At 19.5% G+C, this 22,215-nt stretch overlaps 1 protein-coding gene across 1 annotated transcript in view; it reads left to right on the plus strand.

Moving 5' to 3' along the window:
* LOC122715440 (5-hydroxytryptamine receptor 1) overlaps positions 1-22,215 on the plus strand; it is a 271,034-nt gene that overhangs the window by 12,034 nt on the left and 236,785 nt on the right. Inside the window, exons 2-3 of the mRNA XM_043937635.1 lie at positions 7,136-7,431; positions 9,973-10,216. Of these exons, the coding sequence (XP_043793570.1) occupies positions 7,136-7,431; positions 9,973-10,216 (540 nt within the window). The remainder of the gene's footprint in view (positions 1-7,135; positions 7,432-9,972; positions 10,217-22,215) is intronic.

Genomic DNA, 22,215 nt, shown 5'->3' on the forward strand with positions numbered 1-22,215 from the left:
AGTAATTTAAATATTAATTATTTTTTTTCTAAATTACAGTTTTAAAAAAAATATAACCTAAAAAAGAATAAAAACTTGATAATTTTATATCTATATTTCTTCTGTTCAAGGAATAAAGATAGAAACTCACAAGACTTGTAGAATATTCTAAAAATTTATTAATTTATGATTAATAATTCGTTTAAATTTATAATAAATATACATAAAGATATAAATATATAAATATAATATATAATATAATAATATATAATATATAATATATAATATATAATATATAATATATAAATATAAATATAATATATTTATTCTTTTATCTAATGTACTTTTATTTAGTATCAATTATAATAAAAAATAACATTAGAATATATAATTCCATTTAATAATAAATTACAATTACTGATATTATAAAAGTTAAAAGAAAAGAATATTGTTTCCAATTTATGTTTATATCATATAACATATTTTATAACATATTATGTTTAAAATTAAATAAAATTTCAAATGAAAAAATTTTGTATTTTATTTGTGATTTATACTTATAATAAAATTATCTTCTTTATAAATTGTAATATAATTAAATTAAGAAATTTTATAAATTAAAATTAAAAGAAAATTTTCTTATAAATTTATATTTCATTTTATTTCATTATAAAAATATATCTTTATAAGAAATATATCTTTACTATATTTTCATTTCTACAAATTTTATATCTTATTTAACTTTATGTTTTATTTGTAAAAAAATAATTTTTTATCGTTTTATACAGTAAGTCGTGAAAAATATTAAATTAATTCAATCTCTTCATTATATCAGCTAATTTATTAATTCTCTATGAATTGTTATAATTACTTTTATAAACTTTGAACTCTTTTCAACTATTCAACTAAAAAATAAAAATATATATTATATAATATTATTATATATCTCTATTCTTTTTAGATTTTTAATTCTTATAATAAAATTTCTCTATAACTAATTAGAGAAATATTTTATAAATTTTTATAATATTTTTACTTTAAATATTTATATTTATCATCATTTTTATAAACTATACATTTTTATTCAATCCTTCTATTAAATTTTTTAATATCTTTCTATACAATCAAAAATATTCTTTAATAATATTTATACTATACTCTCTTACAGATATTAATCTTTATTTAATGTTTATTAAGTCTTTATTTATCATAGCTATAGCATATGTATTCTTAAATATTCTTATGTTTCATTCAAATAATCACTAACATATTTGTTAAGAACTAAATCAAGATTAACTTGTAAAGCGACTAAACAACTTGAATTTTGTTTTCAATAATTTCAGAATTTTCAATAGTTTAATAATAATTTATGTACATTCCCTGACGTTTTCCAAATCCTGTATAGCAATATAGATAAAATATAACAGCAATGATTATTTCACATACGTCATTTGCGCGCCTAATGCTTTGCGATGGATCACCATAAAATCAATCGCAAGAATCTTGACCTCCACGCGCTGCGACACGACTTCTTCGAAATCACTCTCCAACGCGACTATTGGTTTCTCTAAAATTTACATTTTCACGGAAAATAATAGTTGGAAGAAAAATCAATACACTCATAACAGTAAAAATCAATACAAATCGTAACAATATTCAAAATCAGATAGAATAGCACAGATATATCAGAATATAATTAGAATTAAATTATAGTTAGTCATTAATCAGCAAATAATTAGAATAATTATTTGTTCATTCAGTTCAAGTTCATAATAAAAATAATTGTACAGTTCTACAACTGTAAGGAATTTTTCAAATAATATCATTTAGGCATTTCATTTGTGCAACATTCAAAATCATTAAATTAGATTTTAATAATATTCATTAAGCAAGATAAAATCTCTATATTCTATTTTATAAAATATTACTTTTTTCTACTTTATCGTTTCCTCTTCTCTTCTATTTAAATATATATTCAAAAATTAGAATAAAAGAAGTAAAATGATATACATATATGTAACTGAATTTAAAAAAAAAGAAATGGACTTAGGTTAATTTAACTAGAAAATATAAAATTTTTTCAATCGAAATTTTTTTAGTAAAATAACATTGGTACGTGAATCGAAACAAGCTGCAAAATACGAATCATAATAATTGATTTTCAATTTAAGCAAATCACGCTATGATTTAATCGCTTTTTCTCTGTTTCTCGATTTCTCTCGGTTCTCAGTTCTGAAATGTATCGTTTTTAGTGAACAATAATATTGAAACTCAATGATGCATATATTATATATTCATCACTGTAATAACCTCGTACTTTTTACAATGAAAATGCTCGGTAACGTGATAAATATAAATAAGGGGTTACGAACGCGATGGTATCGCGCGATGTGTAAGATTATCCTAAATTAAACTGTACGTTTTGCACGGTAGTTTTGCAGTTTAATTACTGTTATAACCTCATTTCTTTTTGTCGTTGAATATTTCTAATATGTCAATTTTTCGTGAGTATCAATTAATAATATAGTTCATGAACAATATATATAATCTATTATTATTTATTTCAATGAAATGTAATATTTATTAAGATTAATTTTGTTTTATATTAAATCATTTATCCGATGAAATGTAATATTTATTAAGATTAATTTTGTTTTATATTAAATCATTTATCCGATTTGCTATAACGAACATTACATTAGGTAAAATCTTTATTGAAAATATAGAATATCATTTCCTAATATAAAAGAAGTGAAAGGATAAACATAAAATAAAACGTTTTTGTTAAATTTCAAGCTTTATTTTCGAGAAAATTAGAAAAATTATTTTTTGTTTAATATAATAAAAGCAAACTTGAGAAAGATTATATTTCAAATAGTATATAGATATATAGTATATAATATAGATTGATCTACTTTTATTTTATTATTAACGAATTCCATTGATTATATTTAAATTTATATAACTAGATATTAATATTTTAAATAAATAAATTATATTTATATGATAAAATAAATTTGCCATTGATTGTTCTTCATTGTAAATGCAATAACAACATGTTTATTATGCTTACAATAGCAATTTAATCAGATATTATCATTTGTTGAAAAAAAATAGAATATTTTCTCATGGTTGACATGAAAATAATTCTGATTGATTGAATCGTTTATTTATTTCTCATCAGTATACAGTATTGTAGAAATAATGCAAAAGAAGATAAATTTACATATAAAATATAAAGTTAAACAAAAATGTGAAGTATAAGTCAATGTTGACAATTTGTTAAATGGATTTGCATACAACTTCATCTATGCGTATAACAATAAAAAAGTATTCTATATTATTTATTTACTGAAATAATTTTCACTTGTTATAGGATATTTATTTTTTTCTTATTTTTATTTATTAAATTATTGCATATGCAATATCGTATTTTCAATTAAAATTTTAATCTTGTATAAGATATTTTATAGATCTAAGTTCAATTATAACTTTTAAGCATTAAGTTCTTAAAAATAAAATTTTATAGGATAAAATCGAGTGATTTTAAATGATGTATCATTTAGTATATGTATTTTATGCAGAAAAAAAATCGGTAAAATGGATTTAATCACTTTTTTTTTTAAATAAAACGATATATATTTTTTTATATCAATTAAAAAAAATCATTTTATTCTCTTTATAGAAAAATATGAATATTTATGTCATTTTGATTAATTTAAAAGATATTAATTGTATGAAAGTATAAACATATAACTATTTTTTTTCTTTTCTTTGTCCTTCATGAGCTAAATTTTGCAAATATAAAATTAAACAATCTTTTAAACTAAATTTTAACTAATTTTCAACACAACTTTTTTTTACATTTTTGTAGAGAATAATAAAATGCATTATTAATATATAAAAAATGTATGGTATCATTAAAAAAAATAGATATGACATTGAATCTTCAAATCATAATTTAATAAATTACATTCTTACAATTTGTCATAATATTTTGAATACATATTTCATAATAAAAAATTCTTTATTCTACATTCAAAATTTCTCCATTCATTTCTACAATTTTCATTCTTATAATATAGCACTTTACCTACATATTACAAGATGTTTATTGATGTACAGAATGTACAGAATTCACTACCATTACGCTCTATATGTTAGATATCACGAGATTGGTGTCCTAAGCTAATCCAACATCTAAACGTTAAATTCATTGATTTCTACATTTATTGTATCGATGTCTAATCCAATTGCATTGAATTTTGATGTTAGACCTCTTATTATCGTTATAAAATATATAATAAAGTATTTTTAGAAAAATCTTAAAAATGAATATATCTTATATTAGTATCGTCTTTCTGTTTCTGTGAATGTAATAATTTATTTCTAAATGGAATCATTTTCTTTATCGATTTATTATAACAATCTATGTGAAAAAATATTAAAATATAATATTAAAGAATCAACGATTTGTAAGATATTTCAACTTTCTTATGAAAAAGATTTTCAAATTTTCCATCAATATTGTGAAAAAGTATTTCATAATTCGTTTCTTTATGTTTTCTGTAACACAATTAAAGTCATTATTTATATTATTATAAAGAAATTCGTTCTTATTACATTTAAGATAATATATTATTGTTATTATTAAGATATTATTATATATTTTCAGCATCTAAAAAATTTTTATTTTATAATAAAATAAGAAAATATATTTACATTTTGTACATTTTATATTTTTGTAACAAATTCTACGTAAAATAAATATGAATATGATATTAATTTGTTTGTAATAGAATTAGCATTCACTATAAATTTATATAACATTTCTTAAGTGTTTATATTAGTATCGACGAAATATGCAACTTATAAGGAATATGAAATGTTTATAAATCTGATTTTTTGTATATTTTATTCTAATATAAATTTTTTCACGATAGATTGTTGTAAGAATTTTTGTAAATCGATCTACAGTAAAAAAAATATATAATTTCATTTAGAAAAAGTACATTTGCATTTTCTAAATAAATCGTTGCATATAAAAAAAAGTAAACTTATAAAAAAATAATTCTTCTAATAAATCCTATTAAATCCTCCTACTATTTAGTTCGTTTCTTGTTAAAACTATTTTATATTACTTATTGAATGTCTTACTTTCAAAATATAATCCATCTCGATTGCGAAAATCATCTTGGTATTTAGATGAACATTTTAATATTTAGATAAATATTGAAATTACAATATCTTTATCTTGTACAATAGTAAAGTATTTTATTAAAATTATTGCCTTTATTAAACTGATTAGGAATAAGATTTTAATAATATATCTTATTATTTATATATATAACTAGTTTTCGTATTTAAATAATAATAATAATACAAATAATAAACAATAAAATAGTTTACAATAAAATAATAAAAATAAAATAGAAATAAAATAGAAATAGAAATTTAATAATCAAGTTAACTAATTAAAATTTAATTTTAGAAAATAATTTATATAATAAAATCTGCATTAAAGATTCATATAATTATCATATTTTTTTAAACATAAACAATAAATCTAATTATCAATTTTCTACTACTACTAACAAAATTTTATTATTTTTTTTTATAAATTTTACTTTCAAGTACTAAAAATATCGAAATATAATATTGATTTACGATTAAAAAAATAATTGTAAAAACAATAAAATTTTTAATCTTTTTTATCTTTCTAACAATTTGATATTATATGATTTTGTTCAATTATGATAAGTAGAACTATTTTTTTATGGTGAAGAATCTATATGGCAAATCTTACTTTCAATATATAATGCAAATACAATATAAACTTTGAAAATCTTAAGTCTTAAGTCGTAAATCTTAAATCTTTTTTATTAATATTAAAATTTTAAGAAAATGTTTTATAATATTGCTCTTCTTATTTATACTAACTTATTAATTAAAATTAATTTATTTATTTAACAAAATATTTTATTCCATTATTATTTAATAATAAAATAATATGCAAATGATAAAGGTAATTAATAGATAAAGATTTTTTTAATACTTATTATTTTTTGCTATAGTTATTTCAATACATCACTTTTAGAGTTCTGAGAGAAAATAAATGTTTCTTTTTCTATTTATTTCATTTCTAATTTCCAATATATTGAAAGTATAATTTAATTAATTTCTTATTATTAGAAATTTTTGAAAGTTGAATGTTAAAATAACTTCACAAAATAATGAAAATAAAAAAAAGAAAACTGCTATGTGTTTCAAAAACTATTTGTGCTTTTTTGTGCTTCATTGTTTCCTTATCGAATATTTTTATTTGAATATTTTGCATACTCAATATGCATCATACACTGTATACTTTATTTAATATATTTTATCAAATTTTTTTGCAAGGAGCATGTATTATATAATTGATACATCACAAAAAATTTGATTATTTATCATATGGCACACTAATAAAGCAAACTTAAAATTGGTTCTATTTTTTTGAAAAAAAAAATATTTTTATTTTTAAAATAATGTATTGGCTCGCAAAAGTATTTGAATATTGTTTTACAGAGAAATTTATCTAATCTGAAAATTTTTATGTAAATAAAAATTTGTTTGTAGGACATAATAAATTAATGTAAAATAATTTTTTCATTGACAAGAAATCTTTTTAAGAAGAATGAAATCAATCTCTAAAGTTCCACTATGTTTTTATTTTAAATACAAATGAAATGGAAAATTTTTTTATAGCAAGATAATAGAGGATTAAATTCTAAACATTTTGTAATTTAAAATTTTATTCTATTTTATACCGTTGTTATGTTTAAAAAAAGTTATTTTTTAAAAAATGAAAAATATATGAAACTTAAAGATTGATTTTATTTCCATAAAATAATATTATTTATAATATTTCGATAAAAAAATAATTTCTTTATATATATATATATAACGCATAAATTTTCTACATTCGTAAAGTTTAATTAAAAATAAAAAATTGATTATTAACATTTTATTAAAAAAGTGTTCAAATACTTTTTGTGAACTACTGCACTTTTTTCTATAATCTAAATGCATTTATAATGAAAAATATGTATTTTTTATATAATAAATAATAAATTTCTCAAATTATGCAATAAAAAAATATTATTCTTTTTCTTTTTAGGCAATACTTATCGCCTTGGTGCTCGGCAGTATCATCGTCGGGACTGTGATCGGTAACATTTTGGTTTGCGTCGCCGTGTTCCTCGTTAGAAAGCTGCGAAGGCCTTGCAACTATCTCTTGGTTAGCCTTGCAGTTAGCGATCTCTGCGTCGCTCTTCTGGTAATGCCGATGGCGTTGCTCTACGAGATTTCCGGTAATTGGTCCTTCGGTGCAATTATGTGCGATCTTTGGGTTAGCTTCGACGTGCTCAGTTGCACGGCCAGCATCCTGAATCTCTGCATGATCTCTGTGGACCGGTGAGTAGTCTCCATCCAGAAATTTCCTACGAAAATTGAGTTTTGAGAATGATTGTGACTTCGATAAAGTAAATTAGGTGTTTTAATTAAAGAATCAAATTTCAAATTATTATAATTAATGAAATTAATGGATCGTTTGATGCGATTATAATAGTTTTTTTTAATTTCATGGATATTAATGTTATGTGATACATAATTATATAAATACATTAAAAGAAATAAAATACATTCTTGAATTTTTCTTTTTTTTTCTCATTCTTTCTAGTTTATTTCCGTAAATGTTAATTTTGTATCCATAAAATAGATATTATTGGACTTTTTACATTATTATATTTATTATATTATTATTTATTTTCATTTATTTGTTATTTTCAATCTATTAAAATTTTAAATTCATGAAAAAAATTCGTTGTTACGAAGAAAAGATAATTATTAAAAATTTTTAATATTATCATTTTTATACGTATTTTATATATATATTATTAATATTAATATATATTATAATTCGAATATAATTTATTCTAATTTGTTGCAATATAATATTGAAAATGAAAGTAAAAATAAAATTATTTAAAAAGATTATAATTAACTATTTGATAGTAATTAATAACATAATAAATAATGTTTTCCACAAAATTATTTATTTGTAATTTATTCTTTTCTTATTATTATAGTATCAAAATATAACAGGAATTTATAAATTATTTTTCTTTTATTTTTATTATTATAGAATTTGAATAATAATTTTAAAAATTATTATAAAATTGATATTTTCTTTTTTTTCTTTTTTTTATAAAAATAATAATTTTAAAACTTTTTATATAATCGAATTACTTCGAAAATGCTTCACGAAAAAAGGTACAGAATTCTGAGCTAGAATTATATTTCAGAAAAATACAGTAAAAAGTATTGTTTAATCGTATAAACGATCACTTCGAAGAACGAAATACTAGTCCACAAGTTTTTGCTTCCAAGTATCACATTCTAATGCAGAGTTTCATTGAACCAGAAATGCAGAGAATAAACGATTCCATGACATATATTTTTTTTACACTTGATACATATTTATGTATGAGCTTGTAATAATGCACGAAAAATTACGCGAAGACAAATAAATAGAACATAGGAATTTACAGTAAAAAAATGAAAATTGTATAATTTTTTAATAATAAAATAAATTTATTTCTAATTTTTCACATTTAAAGCGCAAATAATAATTTCTGTAAAATTAATTTTAAAGTGACACGCGAGCTTTGAATTTTTGTTTGTTTTTTTAAACATATTTTTAAATTATATATATTTTTTACTTTTTAACACTTATCTTTATTAATTATACTTTTTTCAATCTTATTAAACAAATATTGATAAACAAATTTAATAATATTTTAAAATAAATATATAAAATGATTCATTATAAATGAACAAATTAAGAATACTTATACGATGATATTTTATAATTGATTCAATAAGAATTATGGACATTTTTGATCATATGCAAACATTAATGAAATCCTAAATTTGAAATCATTACTAAACTTAATATTTAATTAATTATATATTAAAAATTATATATTAATTAATTATATATTAAGAATTTGAAGAAATATAATTTTTTTATAATAAATATAATTATTAACTGGTAAAAACGATTTTTACTGAATTTTTTTAAATTTTCATTTTTCGTATTTTTGTCAAATTAATACTTATATATCATATTTATATAACTTTTATTGTTAGTGATTATCTATTGGAATCGAGTGTAACTTGAACTTTTATCAAAGTAAAACATAACTATAAGTGAACATTATCTCCGTTTTGTGATTGTTTATATAAAATATGATATCTGATATTTTTTAAATAATGTCTAAATAAATATTTATAAAAATAATAAATAATGAAGCATAAACAATAATAAATAATAAACAAATTTTTAAATAAATTCTCAATATATAAATAAAAATAATATTTTATTCTTCTCTTAATAAACAATTTATTCAATTATAGAATTCATTGTGACTAACTAAAACTTAAAAAAAAATATTGTTCATAAGAGATTTTTAGATATTTAAACTTTACATAGTTTTGTGGATGAATCACTAACAACAATATTAAATATCGATCATAATGTTCATACATGGTCAAAAAATATAATATATATAAAAATGCTCATTATCTTTTATTCCAAATTTCTTCGTTCAAGAAATAAACATTATTTATTACAATGTTTATTAAAATGTTTTGTTAAAAATTAATAAATAAATAATATTTAATTTTTAAATAATTTACCATATTTCAAAAAATATTTTTTTTATTAATGCAAATTTTAAATATGAAATGCAAATTTAAATATTATTATAAAAAGTTTTGTTTAATATTAGAATTCATGAAAAGAAAAAGGAATTTTATTATTTATTATTAAAGGAATTATATTATTAATTTTATGTTTTATTCCACCCTAATATACATCTTATATTTATTTCGCTTCATCAAAGTGAATATCATTGAAAACATTGCGAACACTGGTTTATCTTGCTGACATAGATTCTGTGCCATAACGAAGCCGTTGAAATACGGGGTGAAAAGGACGCCACGAAGAATGATCGTCTACGTCAGCCTTGTTTGGCTAGGGGCAGCTTGCATTAGTCTGCCACCATTGTTGATTATGGGAAATGAACACACTTATTCTGAGACTGGACCATCCCATTGCGTTGTTTGCCAGAATTTCTTCTACCAGATTTACGCCACGCTTGGGAGCTTCTATATACCTTTGTTCGTGATGATTCAGGTAAGATATCGTCTACTTTACATCTATATGGCTATACTTAGTAAAAGTGGATACAATTTACGAAAGTATCTCGATATATTTTAGTTGTTTATAGTTAGAGATTATTTTAATTATAAATTACATTATTTTGTTGTTTTAATTATTTATGATTTGTTCTAAATATCTTGATATATAAAAAATAGTTTATAACTAAGTTACAAGTATTTGTACATTTTCTTAAAAATTTATTTAGTTAAAAATCTTGATTTTAATGAAAATTCATATAATGAATATGTTATATTATTTTTTTTAAATTTCTTACTTGTTATTTTTTTATTTTCTTATTTTGTTACTTCTATAATTTTATTATTTTCCCACTTTGTTAGTTAATTATTTATTTATTAATCATCTTTAAATTTATATATTTATATATTTTGATTAACTTTTTTTTAGTAAATTATTACTTACAATTACTATTACTTTTCTTATAATAGATATTATTATTAATTTTTTTGTCCTCTTTATTATTTTATTTCTCTTATTTTTTATTTTATTATTTTTAATAAAGAATAAATTTTTTGATAAATTCCCATTTAAATATTCTCATTTAATTTTAATTTATTTATTTATATAAATTTAATTATATATATATCAATATCTACAAAACTTTCTCATTCGACATAATAATTTAATGAGTTAAAAATCATATAAGAGTGCATCAATCACAACGCTTAACAAAATTTGATTTTTTTATCAATGTGTATTTAAGTCATTAATAATTTAAAGGAATAGAAATATTTATTTTTTGGTTTTAATTATATTTTGAATTGTTCTTTAATGTTCCTTTATTCTTTAATGTTTTGCATAAAATAAATATATAAAAAATATAATAAAAATATTAATATTTATATTAATATGTTTACTTTATTATAATATGTATTGTTCTTACTTTAATTAATTATCAATTGATTATCGCAAAACACTTTCGTTGAATTACTTGTATATTTTTGAATTTTATGAAATTTTAAAGTTTTTTAATATATTTTTTATATATACTTTATATTTCTTTAATTATTTCGAAAAACGTCATATATTTCGCTTCCATAGCATTTGAAAACATTACTAATTTTTGTTTCTTTGATATTCATCATTAATTGATCCATTTGTTATTATAATGATGTTTATATATGAATGATAATTTTAAACCATAAATTTGACCTCTGAATTTTTAAACAAATCTTTACAAATGTATTCACAAATGGATTTATAAATGTATATTTGTTATTTCATATATGTATACTATTCCATATTTCATCGTATATTTAATATACCATAAAACATGTTTCGCTAATTTTAGCTATTCCTGTGAATTGACTGTGAAAACTAAATCTAATTGTTTGTAAGATATATTATTTTATCTATGAGTCTATATAGTTTGTTCTTTATTATTTCTTTTTCTTTTATTATTTAAAACGTTAAGATATATATTTTCTTTTAATTTAAAAGTCTTGATTAAAATCTCTGATTAAAATCTATTTTAATTTTTTTATAACTTTGTTTTTATTTATTTTTATAATCTTTTTAATTTTTCATTCCAAATTTTTTTATTAAGCTTTTTATATAATTTTTCTAATTTGATTTCATGAATCCTATTGATCTATTTCTTTTGAAATTTTGATTCCTAATGTATTGTCAATTAATTCTACATTTTTCATTTTAAATTTGTTTTGCAATATCTTTTCAATTCCATTTAATGTTTTCATGTTTTAATAATGTTATTAATAAACCATCAACTTATATAATTATGATTATTTTTTCATTTTTTTCTTTTTATATATGAACGCAAAATGCATATTTGTTTACATTTCATAGATATTATTGTTATTTGTTGTTTTGTATCATTTTCTAAGTATTTTTAAAATAACAATGATTTATTTAATAAACAAGCTTTATTTTTATATTCTTCATCCAAATAATTAATTGTTCCATGTAAAATTGTTTTGACTTTTTTTATATAAATAATATAGCATAATTATATTCATTTAATGAATGTATAATTTTTCTTCCACACATACAATTAAAAATACTCGAAATAATCATTTCAATTTTTTGCAGAAATGCAAAGATTTTATCCCCTTCGTTGTTTGTATCTATATGTAACTAACTTTATCGTGCATCTTTCTATGCTTATCTTGTTTATGTTTAATTTTCTCATTTCATATACAGTTTTTTTATTTTTATAACAGTCTACCAATTTTCAAGTTTCACTTTATAAAAAAAACCTCATATTCAAATTCCATGGCGACTAATTATAAACTTTATCTTTTCATTTTAATATTTATTTTATCTTTATTAGTATAAGCGTTTAATATCGTTTTCTAGATTTGCAATAGTATGAAATAATTTTTTCGATTTAGTTTATCTCTCTCTTTTGAATTCTTGATCTTTTTTAATCTCTCATTTCTTTTATCGATGTATTCTCTGATTATATCATCTTTATCATCCAACTCCAAATTTTTTTGTTCTGGATCATATATTTTATTCTGTTCTTGTTTCTATTACTTTTTTTTATTTTTTAGAGTCATTAGTTGTTTGTTCGTATAGCTTATTAAATTTTATATTACGCTTTTAATTGATGCTTTATATTGATGCTTTGTATTTTTAATTCTTCAAAAAAAAACAAATATTTCTTTGTTTTTAACAAATATCTCTTAGTTTAATTTAATATTAATTTTGATTCCCGAGCTCCATAAATGATATGTTTTAGATTCTTGAGAATAATATTAATAATATTAATATGTATAATTCTTCAAAATAATCTATTAATATAACTATAATAATTTACTATATTTAATTTCTTTTCTTGAAAATTTATTCGGCCCTATTTTCATTTATTTAATAATTCGTAGTTTTATACTAAAAATTTAAATAAAAAGACGCGAAAATATATACTAATAGATCATTTTATAAAACCGATTTGTAATAAGAAAAAAAGAATAACTCTGTAAAAATTTATAGAGATTCTTTATAATACAAGCATAAAGTATTCAAAATATATCATATTTATATATGAAAGTTTCATTTTTAAACAGAATTTAATAATTGTTTTCTAAATAAAAAAAATTTTAAACTTTTTTAAAATTTTTATTTATATGCAGCATTATTTAACACTAGATTTACAGAACCGGTCAATCTGACGAGTTTTTGATTTTATGCTTAAAAATTCTGAATATGCAAATATTATTTTTTAAATATTATATACTGATTTTTAATGATATAATGCACCAAATATATATTTCTATTCATTTTCTCTGGAACATTTATATTTTATTATTTCTAGATATTATATACCTATTTTTACAAAAATCCGTCAATTTGACGGGTTAATTTATATAGATCAATTATTGCAAAATAATAAAAATGAAATAATAATGAATAAGAAAAAGTAACACCAAACAAATGATGATTATTTAGCAATAAATTCATAATTAAATAAGTTGTTTATAATTGTGATATGATAAGAAATCTCTTCAACAGTGAATTTTGCAGAGAAAAAAAGTGATTTTTATAAGTGCGTCTTATTATTTTATATAAAACAAATAGATTTATGAGAAATTTCAACAGTGCGTTTTGTAAAAAAAAAAATAAGTGTAAGTATTTAGAAGCTTAGCAAAAATTTATTTTTGTAAGTGAAGATTTGAATTTTTCAAGATATTTTCAAAAGCTACCCAAAAAAATATATTTTTTTACGTTTATATTATTATGGGAAAATCTTCAAAAGACATGGAATTGATAAAAAGAATAATAAAAAGAATAACCAGCATAAATAAACATCAATCTGGATCGGATTCTGATCATAACCGAATTATGCGAAAGCGAGGAAGAATTTGACAATATAAACGAAAATGAAAATTTTAATGACAGTGGGAATGAAAATTATCACAATATATATCGTAAAAGAAAAAGAATGCATATTATTTAAGATATTGAAAGCGAAAGTGAAATAAAAGATGCTGATAATAAAGAAAATACTGTAAAAGCAGGATTTCGTAGATAGCTTCTTCTTATGTATTTTATAATTGTTTTTAAATTTGGTAGCCATCAATACCTGGATTATTATACAAAGAGACTACTGGAGTAAACAAAATTTGAAAGAATTTTCTCTTTCAATTAGCTGAAGAATTGGATAATGACCAACGAAATGTACGAACGTTTCTCGAACGTTTCACGATGAACAAACTTGCTTCTATTCAATATTTGGAATCTAACTATATTTGCATTAAACTTAACAAGTATGTATGCAGGAAGTATACATCCAAGATAAAGATTATATGTAAAAAATATATTGAAGACAACAGTAAATAAAAATCTATGGATTTTAAATAAATAATTTATAAAAAAATTTCATTTTAATATACCTGTCAAAAAGACGGATTTCAGTAAAAAAATGTATATAGTCAATATCCGTAAATCTAGTATTAATAAAAAATATTTCAAATGTTTCGTAACTATTCTGAAAAATAGAAAATTTTCAATAAACAAATTTAATGATCACATCAAAATCACATTATTTACTGAATAGGTATTATAAAAACAAGCGAGTTCCAGTTTCATCATGTTTAAAAATGCTAATGTTCAAATTATAATTGAAGAAATTCTCTATGTTATTCTCAATACATTACCCACATATTAGTACTGAGAAATTCAGAGATTAAATCGTAGATTTTTTTAAAACGTTTTTAATTAGAAATCTAAAATGGAGTCTATCAGAACTTGAGAAGTTCGTTCCTAAATTCGAATTTAAAAGCGTTCTGGATTCTCAAGGCGATTCTAATTTCAATTATTCTTCGAGAAAATCGGAAAGCTTTAAGATATTAAGAGGAATAATTTACAAAGGATTTAACTTACCTAACTTTGCATATTTCGTTGATTAAACTTTCTTGTTTTTATTTTAAAAAATAATAAACAAGATAATAATCAATAATAATTGTTAAATAACCTTTGGCGATATATATTTCAGGTTATGGCATTTTTGTTTCAAAGAATTATAACAAATTGACAAACTTTATTAAATTAATCGAGATAATAATAATATATAGCAGTTAAAGCATCATTAAGATTTAATAACATATGGATGATGAAAAAATTAATCATCTTAATCTAATAAAGATTAATTAATATATTCAAAAGTGAATTAAAATTATAAGTGTCTCTGAAACAAAGGAAATAATGATTATAATTTTTTACTTACATTAACTCGAAGTCGAGCTATTCATAAGTCAATTTTCATTTTCATTGAAGATAATATTAAGAATTATTAAATTATAGAGTATTAAACTATTTATAAATCTCCCTTATTTATAAAAGGAAAAAAAACTTTTATTAAAAATAAAAATTATACGAAAATTAATATATAATACATATATATACATATATCTACATATATACATATATACATATACATATATATATAATATATATACATAAATGTAATAGATATACACAATAATCTTTTCATTATCAATGATAATTAATTTAATTATTAAGAATATTTTACGTATAATTTTATACATGCGTATAATTTTAATTAATGAAAAACATGAATCATTTTAAATAATATATATTCATCATGAAATTGTATTATATTTAATATATTATTAAATAATACAATTAATACAAATATCAACTATAATAATAATTATAAATATTTATATATTTATATATTAAATTATCTAGGAAATTATATTTTAAATTATATTATTATTAATTTATCCTAAACAATATTATAAGACTATATATAAAAATCAACTTCCAAAATTCAAGTTTTTAAGAATAATTCAAAAAATTGTTGGAGAATAATTAAATGCTTTTTGTAATATATATCAAACGAAATATATCAAAAGAGAATATTAGAGTTAAAAATTTTTAATATTTTTTAAGAAAATTGTATTGATCATGTTTATTTGAAAAAGTATAGCAATTATTATGTATTTTTTAATTATAAAAATATTGATATTTCCTATATTCGTTGATGCATTACTAAATATTCTATTTTTTTTATTGACACAAGCAATAGTCAATAAATAGCTAATAAACTATTCAATAATAATAATGATTATCGATTCTACAATTCGAATAATGTTAAAACTAATATTTTTCACAATTTTTACAAACTCATATTTTTATATAAATCAACCTGATTAATTTTATTTTTTTTATTTTTGAATAATAGTATCAATGGGGATTAATTTATTATTCTTATTAATCGCTAATCAATCATTCGTTGATCGTTCTATTGATCTTTGACTCTATTAATGTCAGTTGACGAAAAAAATATGTATCTATTATTTTTAACATTTTGAGTTTTTGAGTTTTTCAAACCTATAAAATTTACGACATTTTTGATAACAAAAATTATCCATTGATTTCAATGAAATAATGATTTTGAAATAAATATGTTACCTACTATAATATTTTATAGTTTCGAAAATATTTGCAAAAAATTTTCTGGAATAGATAACCGTCTAACAGTTGTTTCTATATAATCTAATTATAAATCTTATTAATGATAATAATAATAATAATTTTTTCATGTAAACAAACTTCTTGCAATTTCTGAATTTGGCGAGAAACACAAGCTAATATTTATTATTATGGAACATACTCTATTGGATATATAGCGTTTTCTTGCAACAAAAATGATTTTGATAATTAAATTTTTTTAATATAATAGAAATATATATATTCCTAATATATACATTTATAGTGTATATATATATATATTTTCGTCTATAATTAGCTTTCAATTTATATTATTATATCATTAATGATATATTTATATATTAATATATCAATAATTTATTATCTTTAAGTTAAATTATATAAGAAAATCAAATGTCATTTTATGCTCGAAAGTTTTTTGCGAATATCTTTAAACTAATCTAAGATCAAGCAGCATTAATGTATATAATATGTATAAGGAAATGTTCAAAATTATGATTTTGACAACATATTTCAAGATTAAATTCAACGAGGAGTCTTTTTTTCTGCATAATTATTATTTTTTTGTTAATCAGAATTTTTTTCTTAAGTAAGTTCTTTCTTTTCCTAAATAATTTTTTCTTTCTAAAAAAATTAACTTCGTATTTATTATTTTAAAAAAAAAAATTAGTAATACTATGATAATATTACTGTTTCATCTTCATTAATTTATCTCATAGAACCTGCTTGAATAGCTTTTCATTATAGTGCGAATTAGGCAATTATTCAACATCATAAATTTATAGGTTCCCTAGTGTATTCTCGGACTATACTATAATTGCTCACGGCAATATTGTATACATCTAATTAGAATTACCATCGACAATATTATATAACAATTATTTACAACTGAATCGGTTTTGTAATTACAACAGAATTCGTTTGGTAATTAGAGTCGCTTTCATTGATTAAACAATAAAAAATAAAAAATAATAAAAAATAAAAAGATCGAAATAATTGATTTTCTTGATTGGAGAAGGAACCTTAATAGAATGATAATGTGAAATTAATGAAACAAGAAATACAATTCTAATTATTACAATAAAATATAATATTCAGATAATTTCAATAATTTTATCTAATCTATCTAATCTTAAATGATTCAGTAACAAAATGATTTTTTTTATGCTGTAACTAATAAAAATTCATTATATAACGAAATAATATTGTAATATCAGTAAAAATTTTCATAAAAACATTTTGATTTTTAACTCTTGGTAAAAAATAAGGATAAATATAAAAATATTATTAAAAATATATAAAAAATATTTATATTTTTTATTTATATTTATTGTAAGTAAATGTAAATAATAAAATATAATAAATAATATTAATTAATAAGATAATATAAAGATAAAATTTTCAATGTTTAATTATTTTTAATGTGATAAATTTTAAAAATAATATGAACAGTCTATCATTACAATTTAAAAAATAATTTTTTATTTCGTTCCTATTTATATATAATCAATTATAAAAGTCTTTATGTATTTTACGCAAGTTTAACTACTAAATTGTTATTAAAACTAACAATAATTCTATTTTATATAAAATATTATATGTGAAAATATTATTTTGAGAGAATGAAATAAATTCTTAAAAAAGTTTCTATATTATTTTTGTTTTTTTAAATATAACTTCATAATGATACGAAAAAGAATAAAATTTTAAAATATATAATATAAATACAAATATATATTTAAATATAATTATATAAATATAATATAAATATATAAATATATAATATAATATATATATAATATATAATGTATAATATAATATATATATAATATATATATATATAGATATTAATATTAAATATATATATTAATAGAACATCAATTATTCGAATTAATAAGGACTTTAAGTACTTTAAAAAATCGTATTGGTCAGATAATTAAATAGTTCATATAATGAATCATATGTATGTTATACTTATATAATTTATAACTATAAGAATTACATCAATAAAAGAATGCTATTAAGTTATAATTTAAAAAAATTAAGTTATAATTTAAAATTTAATATATATTATATAAAATATATAATTTATATATTAAGTTATTATTATATTATTAATTGTTATACAATTATATATATAATTTCAAGAGATGATGGAAATAATAACGATGCAATATGGCAACAATAATTCGGATAATTGACGTTCAATTATATTCAAATTTAAGTGCTCTATTAATCTATTGTAAAAAATATTTCAAAATAAAGTTCTATTCAAAACATGAAAAATAATCAAATTTAAAATTAATTTGACACACTTAGATTTTCCACCGAAAATATTGCTATATGCTATTGTATGTATATTATGCATAATTCGTTATATATATGTTTTATGTATAAATAAATTTTCATTAAAATTAGATTTTTCAAGATAGGTAAATTTTCTTGTAAAATGACTTATGAATAAGATTTTTATTTATATTTCTTAATATTTATATATAAATATTAGCAAGTATAAATTGTTTTAAAAATTTTTTTTAAATTCAGTAGTATTTTTAAAAAAATATCTTTTATGCAATTTTTATCTCTATGTAAATATTATTAGCTCGGGTAAATACATTTTTAACCAAGTTAAAACGACTTAAAACTTCTAATCGTTTAATCAAAAAATATTCTATTTATCTATTTTAATTTTAGTCATTCAAACGTGATCGATGAAATATTGCCTAATGTAAACACGATTATATAATAAGCGATGAAAGAGTTAAATATATCAATGTAACATTTCTTATTTTATTTGCTGCTTTAATATGCCACATAAACTTTTGAAAATTGTTATGCTATTGAATTAGTACGTTATTGAAATCAATTCACCGAATTTCGGTTTGAACAACTATGAGGATCGTTAATGTCTCCAGTTTTTCATCGATTAAGCGGCAGAATTGACTTTTGACTAAAATTGATTAAACGTTTAGCGTATGGCAAAAGACTCCAGTTACATCATACACATATAATTAATATAATTGTTAAATACTGTAAAGCATCGTTACCGCATAGAGGACAGTTGTATTCCCATTTACAAGTTTCATTAATGCAATAAAATTTGATATATTTGTTACTATGATATATTGATACTATGATAACAATTTTATATTGAGAAATATATTGTTTAAAAAGATCACATATTATTCTTTCAATTAAAAAATTTTTTGCTCGATTGATAAAAAAGAAATTTAAATTAATTAATATTGATTAGAATTCTTTAAAATATAAATAGATAAATAAAAATATAGATCATAATAGTTATTCAATTTGTGTTTTTAATCATTAATCGATTAAATAATTTAGAAAAGCCAATAAAAATAGATATAAATTAATAAATTAATTATTTTTTAAATTAATTTAGAAATTATAAAAAAAATAATTTTTTAGCTAAGACATAATAGAATTGATTTTTATTTTTTTAATTATATTCATAAAAATTTGAATTTGCATAAATATTCATAATGTATTTATTATTATTATATATATTAGAAATATTTTTTTTAGAATTTTTATATATCAAGATATTTATACAATAATTATATAATAATGTCTTATATTTTGATTAATGTTTTGCCTTATAAATTTTATCATTATCTCTATCATTTCTTAGAAATATTTTCGCAATTAAACAATAATTTTAAAACAAACACGAATGATTTTATCTTTCTATTTCTCATTCTAATTTTCTATTCATTTTACATCGAAAGAAAATTCTTGACTTTATCTTGTGAATTGATTAGTTTCGATTCTAATCTATAATTAAAATATTATACTTGTTATTCTATACAATTCTTTTAAGAAAAGTTGATTACACATTTTTTATCCTCTATGATCAAATTTCCAAAGAACAATATTCTATTTTAAAGTAATCTAATCATAAATTAATTTATTTCTAAGATAAATTGTTAAAGACAAATCAAGACGGTTAAAGCTTGGATTTTATTTTCAATAGCTTGAGTATTTTCAATAATCTAGTAGTAATTTACGAGCGGATACAGTTCTCTAACGCTTTTCAGATTCTCAATCTAAACAGAGATATAGCAGCAATGGCCACTTCACTTCATACTTATGTACCTAATGTCTTGTAACAGATTACTGTGGAAACGAATGCAAGGATCTTGACCCCCATGCGTTATGATGCGACCTCGCGAGGGCTCATTTTTCGAAACCGTCCTTTAATGCGATTATTAATTCCTCTAATCCCCTCTTAATTTGCGTTTTCACAGAAAATAATAATTGAAGGAAAAATCAAGGCTTGCGACAGTTTTTTAGATCAGAATAGAATAGAATAGAATACAAAGAACGAAGGAATAAAATTCAGTAACGATATAATTCTCAGTATATTCAGAATATAGTTAGAATCATTATAATCATCAATCATCCGCAAATAATTACAATAAGCCATCATTTGTTCACTCAAAACTTATAATACAAACGATCTAATAATAGGTGACTCATCAAATAATATCAGTTCAGGCATCCCATTTGAGCAATATTCAAAGTCATTCAGTTTAGACTTTAATACTGATAATTCTTTAATTAGAATTCAAATTTTTGATAGCTATGTGATTTGAATCAATAGCTACCATTAAAGATATGCACATCTTTAATCTCATTTGATAATAAAAGAATAATAATCAAAATTTGACTAATTTTTATTATCGATTCGCAATTAGTATCCATTTAACTTAAATATAAATAATTCCAAAATTTCATCCTTGTAAACAAAAACACAAAAATAAGAAATATTTGTTTTCAATTTTGGGACGAATTGGAAAATTTCTAAAAGAAATTTAAATTTTCATTAAAAAAATCTTTGCATTAATTTAAAAAAATATAATTCAATAATAAAGTCAACTGATATCGGAGAAATAAAATAATTTTCTAAAATTTACTTTCATCTTTCATTTTTTCAGTATGATTTTTTAATAATTTTTTAATAATCATACAAATATTAAATAAAGAAAATGATATTAAATAAAAGAAATGAGTGATATGATGCAATTAATTTATTATATATTATATTATATTTATTATATTTTATTATTTCGCAAATTATAATAATTTAAAATATATAAAATATTAAATTGCGAAATCGACATAAATTAATAATAATAAATACATTTGAATTTTTAAACTTATTTTTTAAATATGATACTTATATTTTAAATACGAAATTTCAGATTATGTATCTTAGATTATGTATCAAAATTGTAATTATGTAATTAATTACTAGTATGTGTTGATAAATAACTTAAAACAATTGATAAATTACAGGATGTGGTCTGTGCAACGAATTTATTTGAAACAATAATTGATGAATTAATAATTAATTGTGAGAGAAAAGATGACTAATTGGAATATTTATTTCCATACAAATATAGATTGAATTTTTATTTTAACTCAATTTTGTCATAAGAAAATCCCTAAATTAAAAAAAGTTTAAATTAGCGAAAATTTTTAAATATCATGATGTC

The sequence above is a fragment of the Apis laboriosa genome, unplaced genomic scaffold (assembly GCF_014066325.1).
Source record: "Apis laboriosa isolate Shangri-la unplaced genomic scaffold, ASM1406632v1 scaffold35_cov144, whole genome shotgun sequence".
NCBI classification, from domain to species: Eukaryota; Metazoa; Arthropoda; class Insecta; order Hymenoptera; family Apidae; genus Apis; species Apis laboriosa.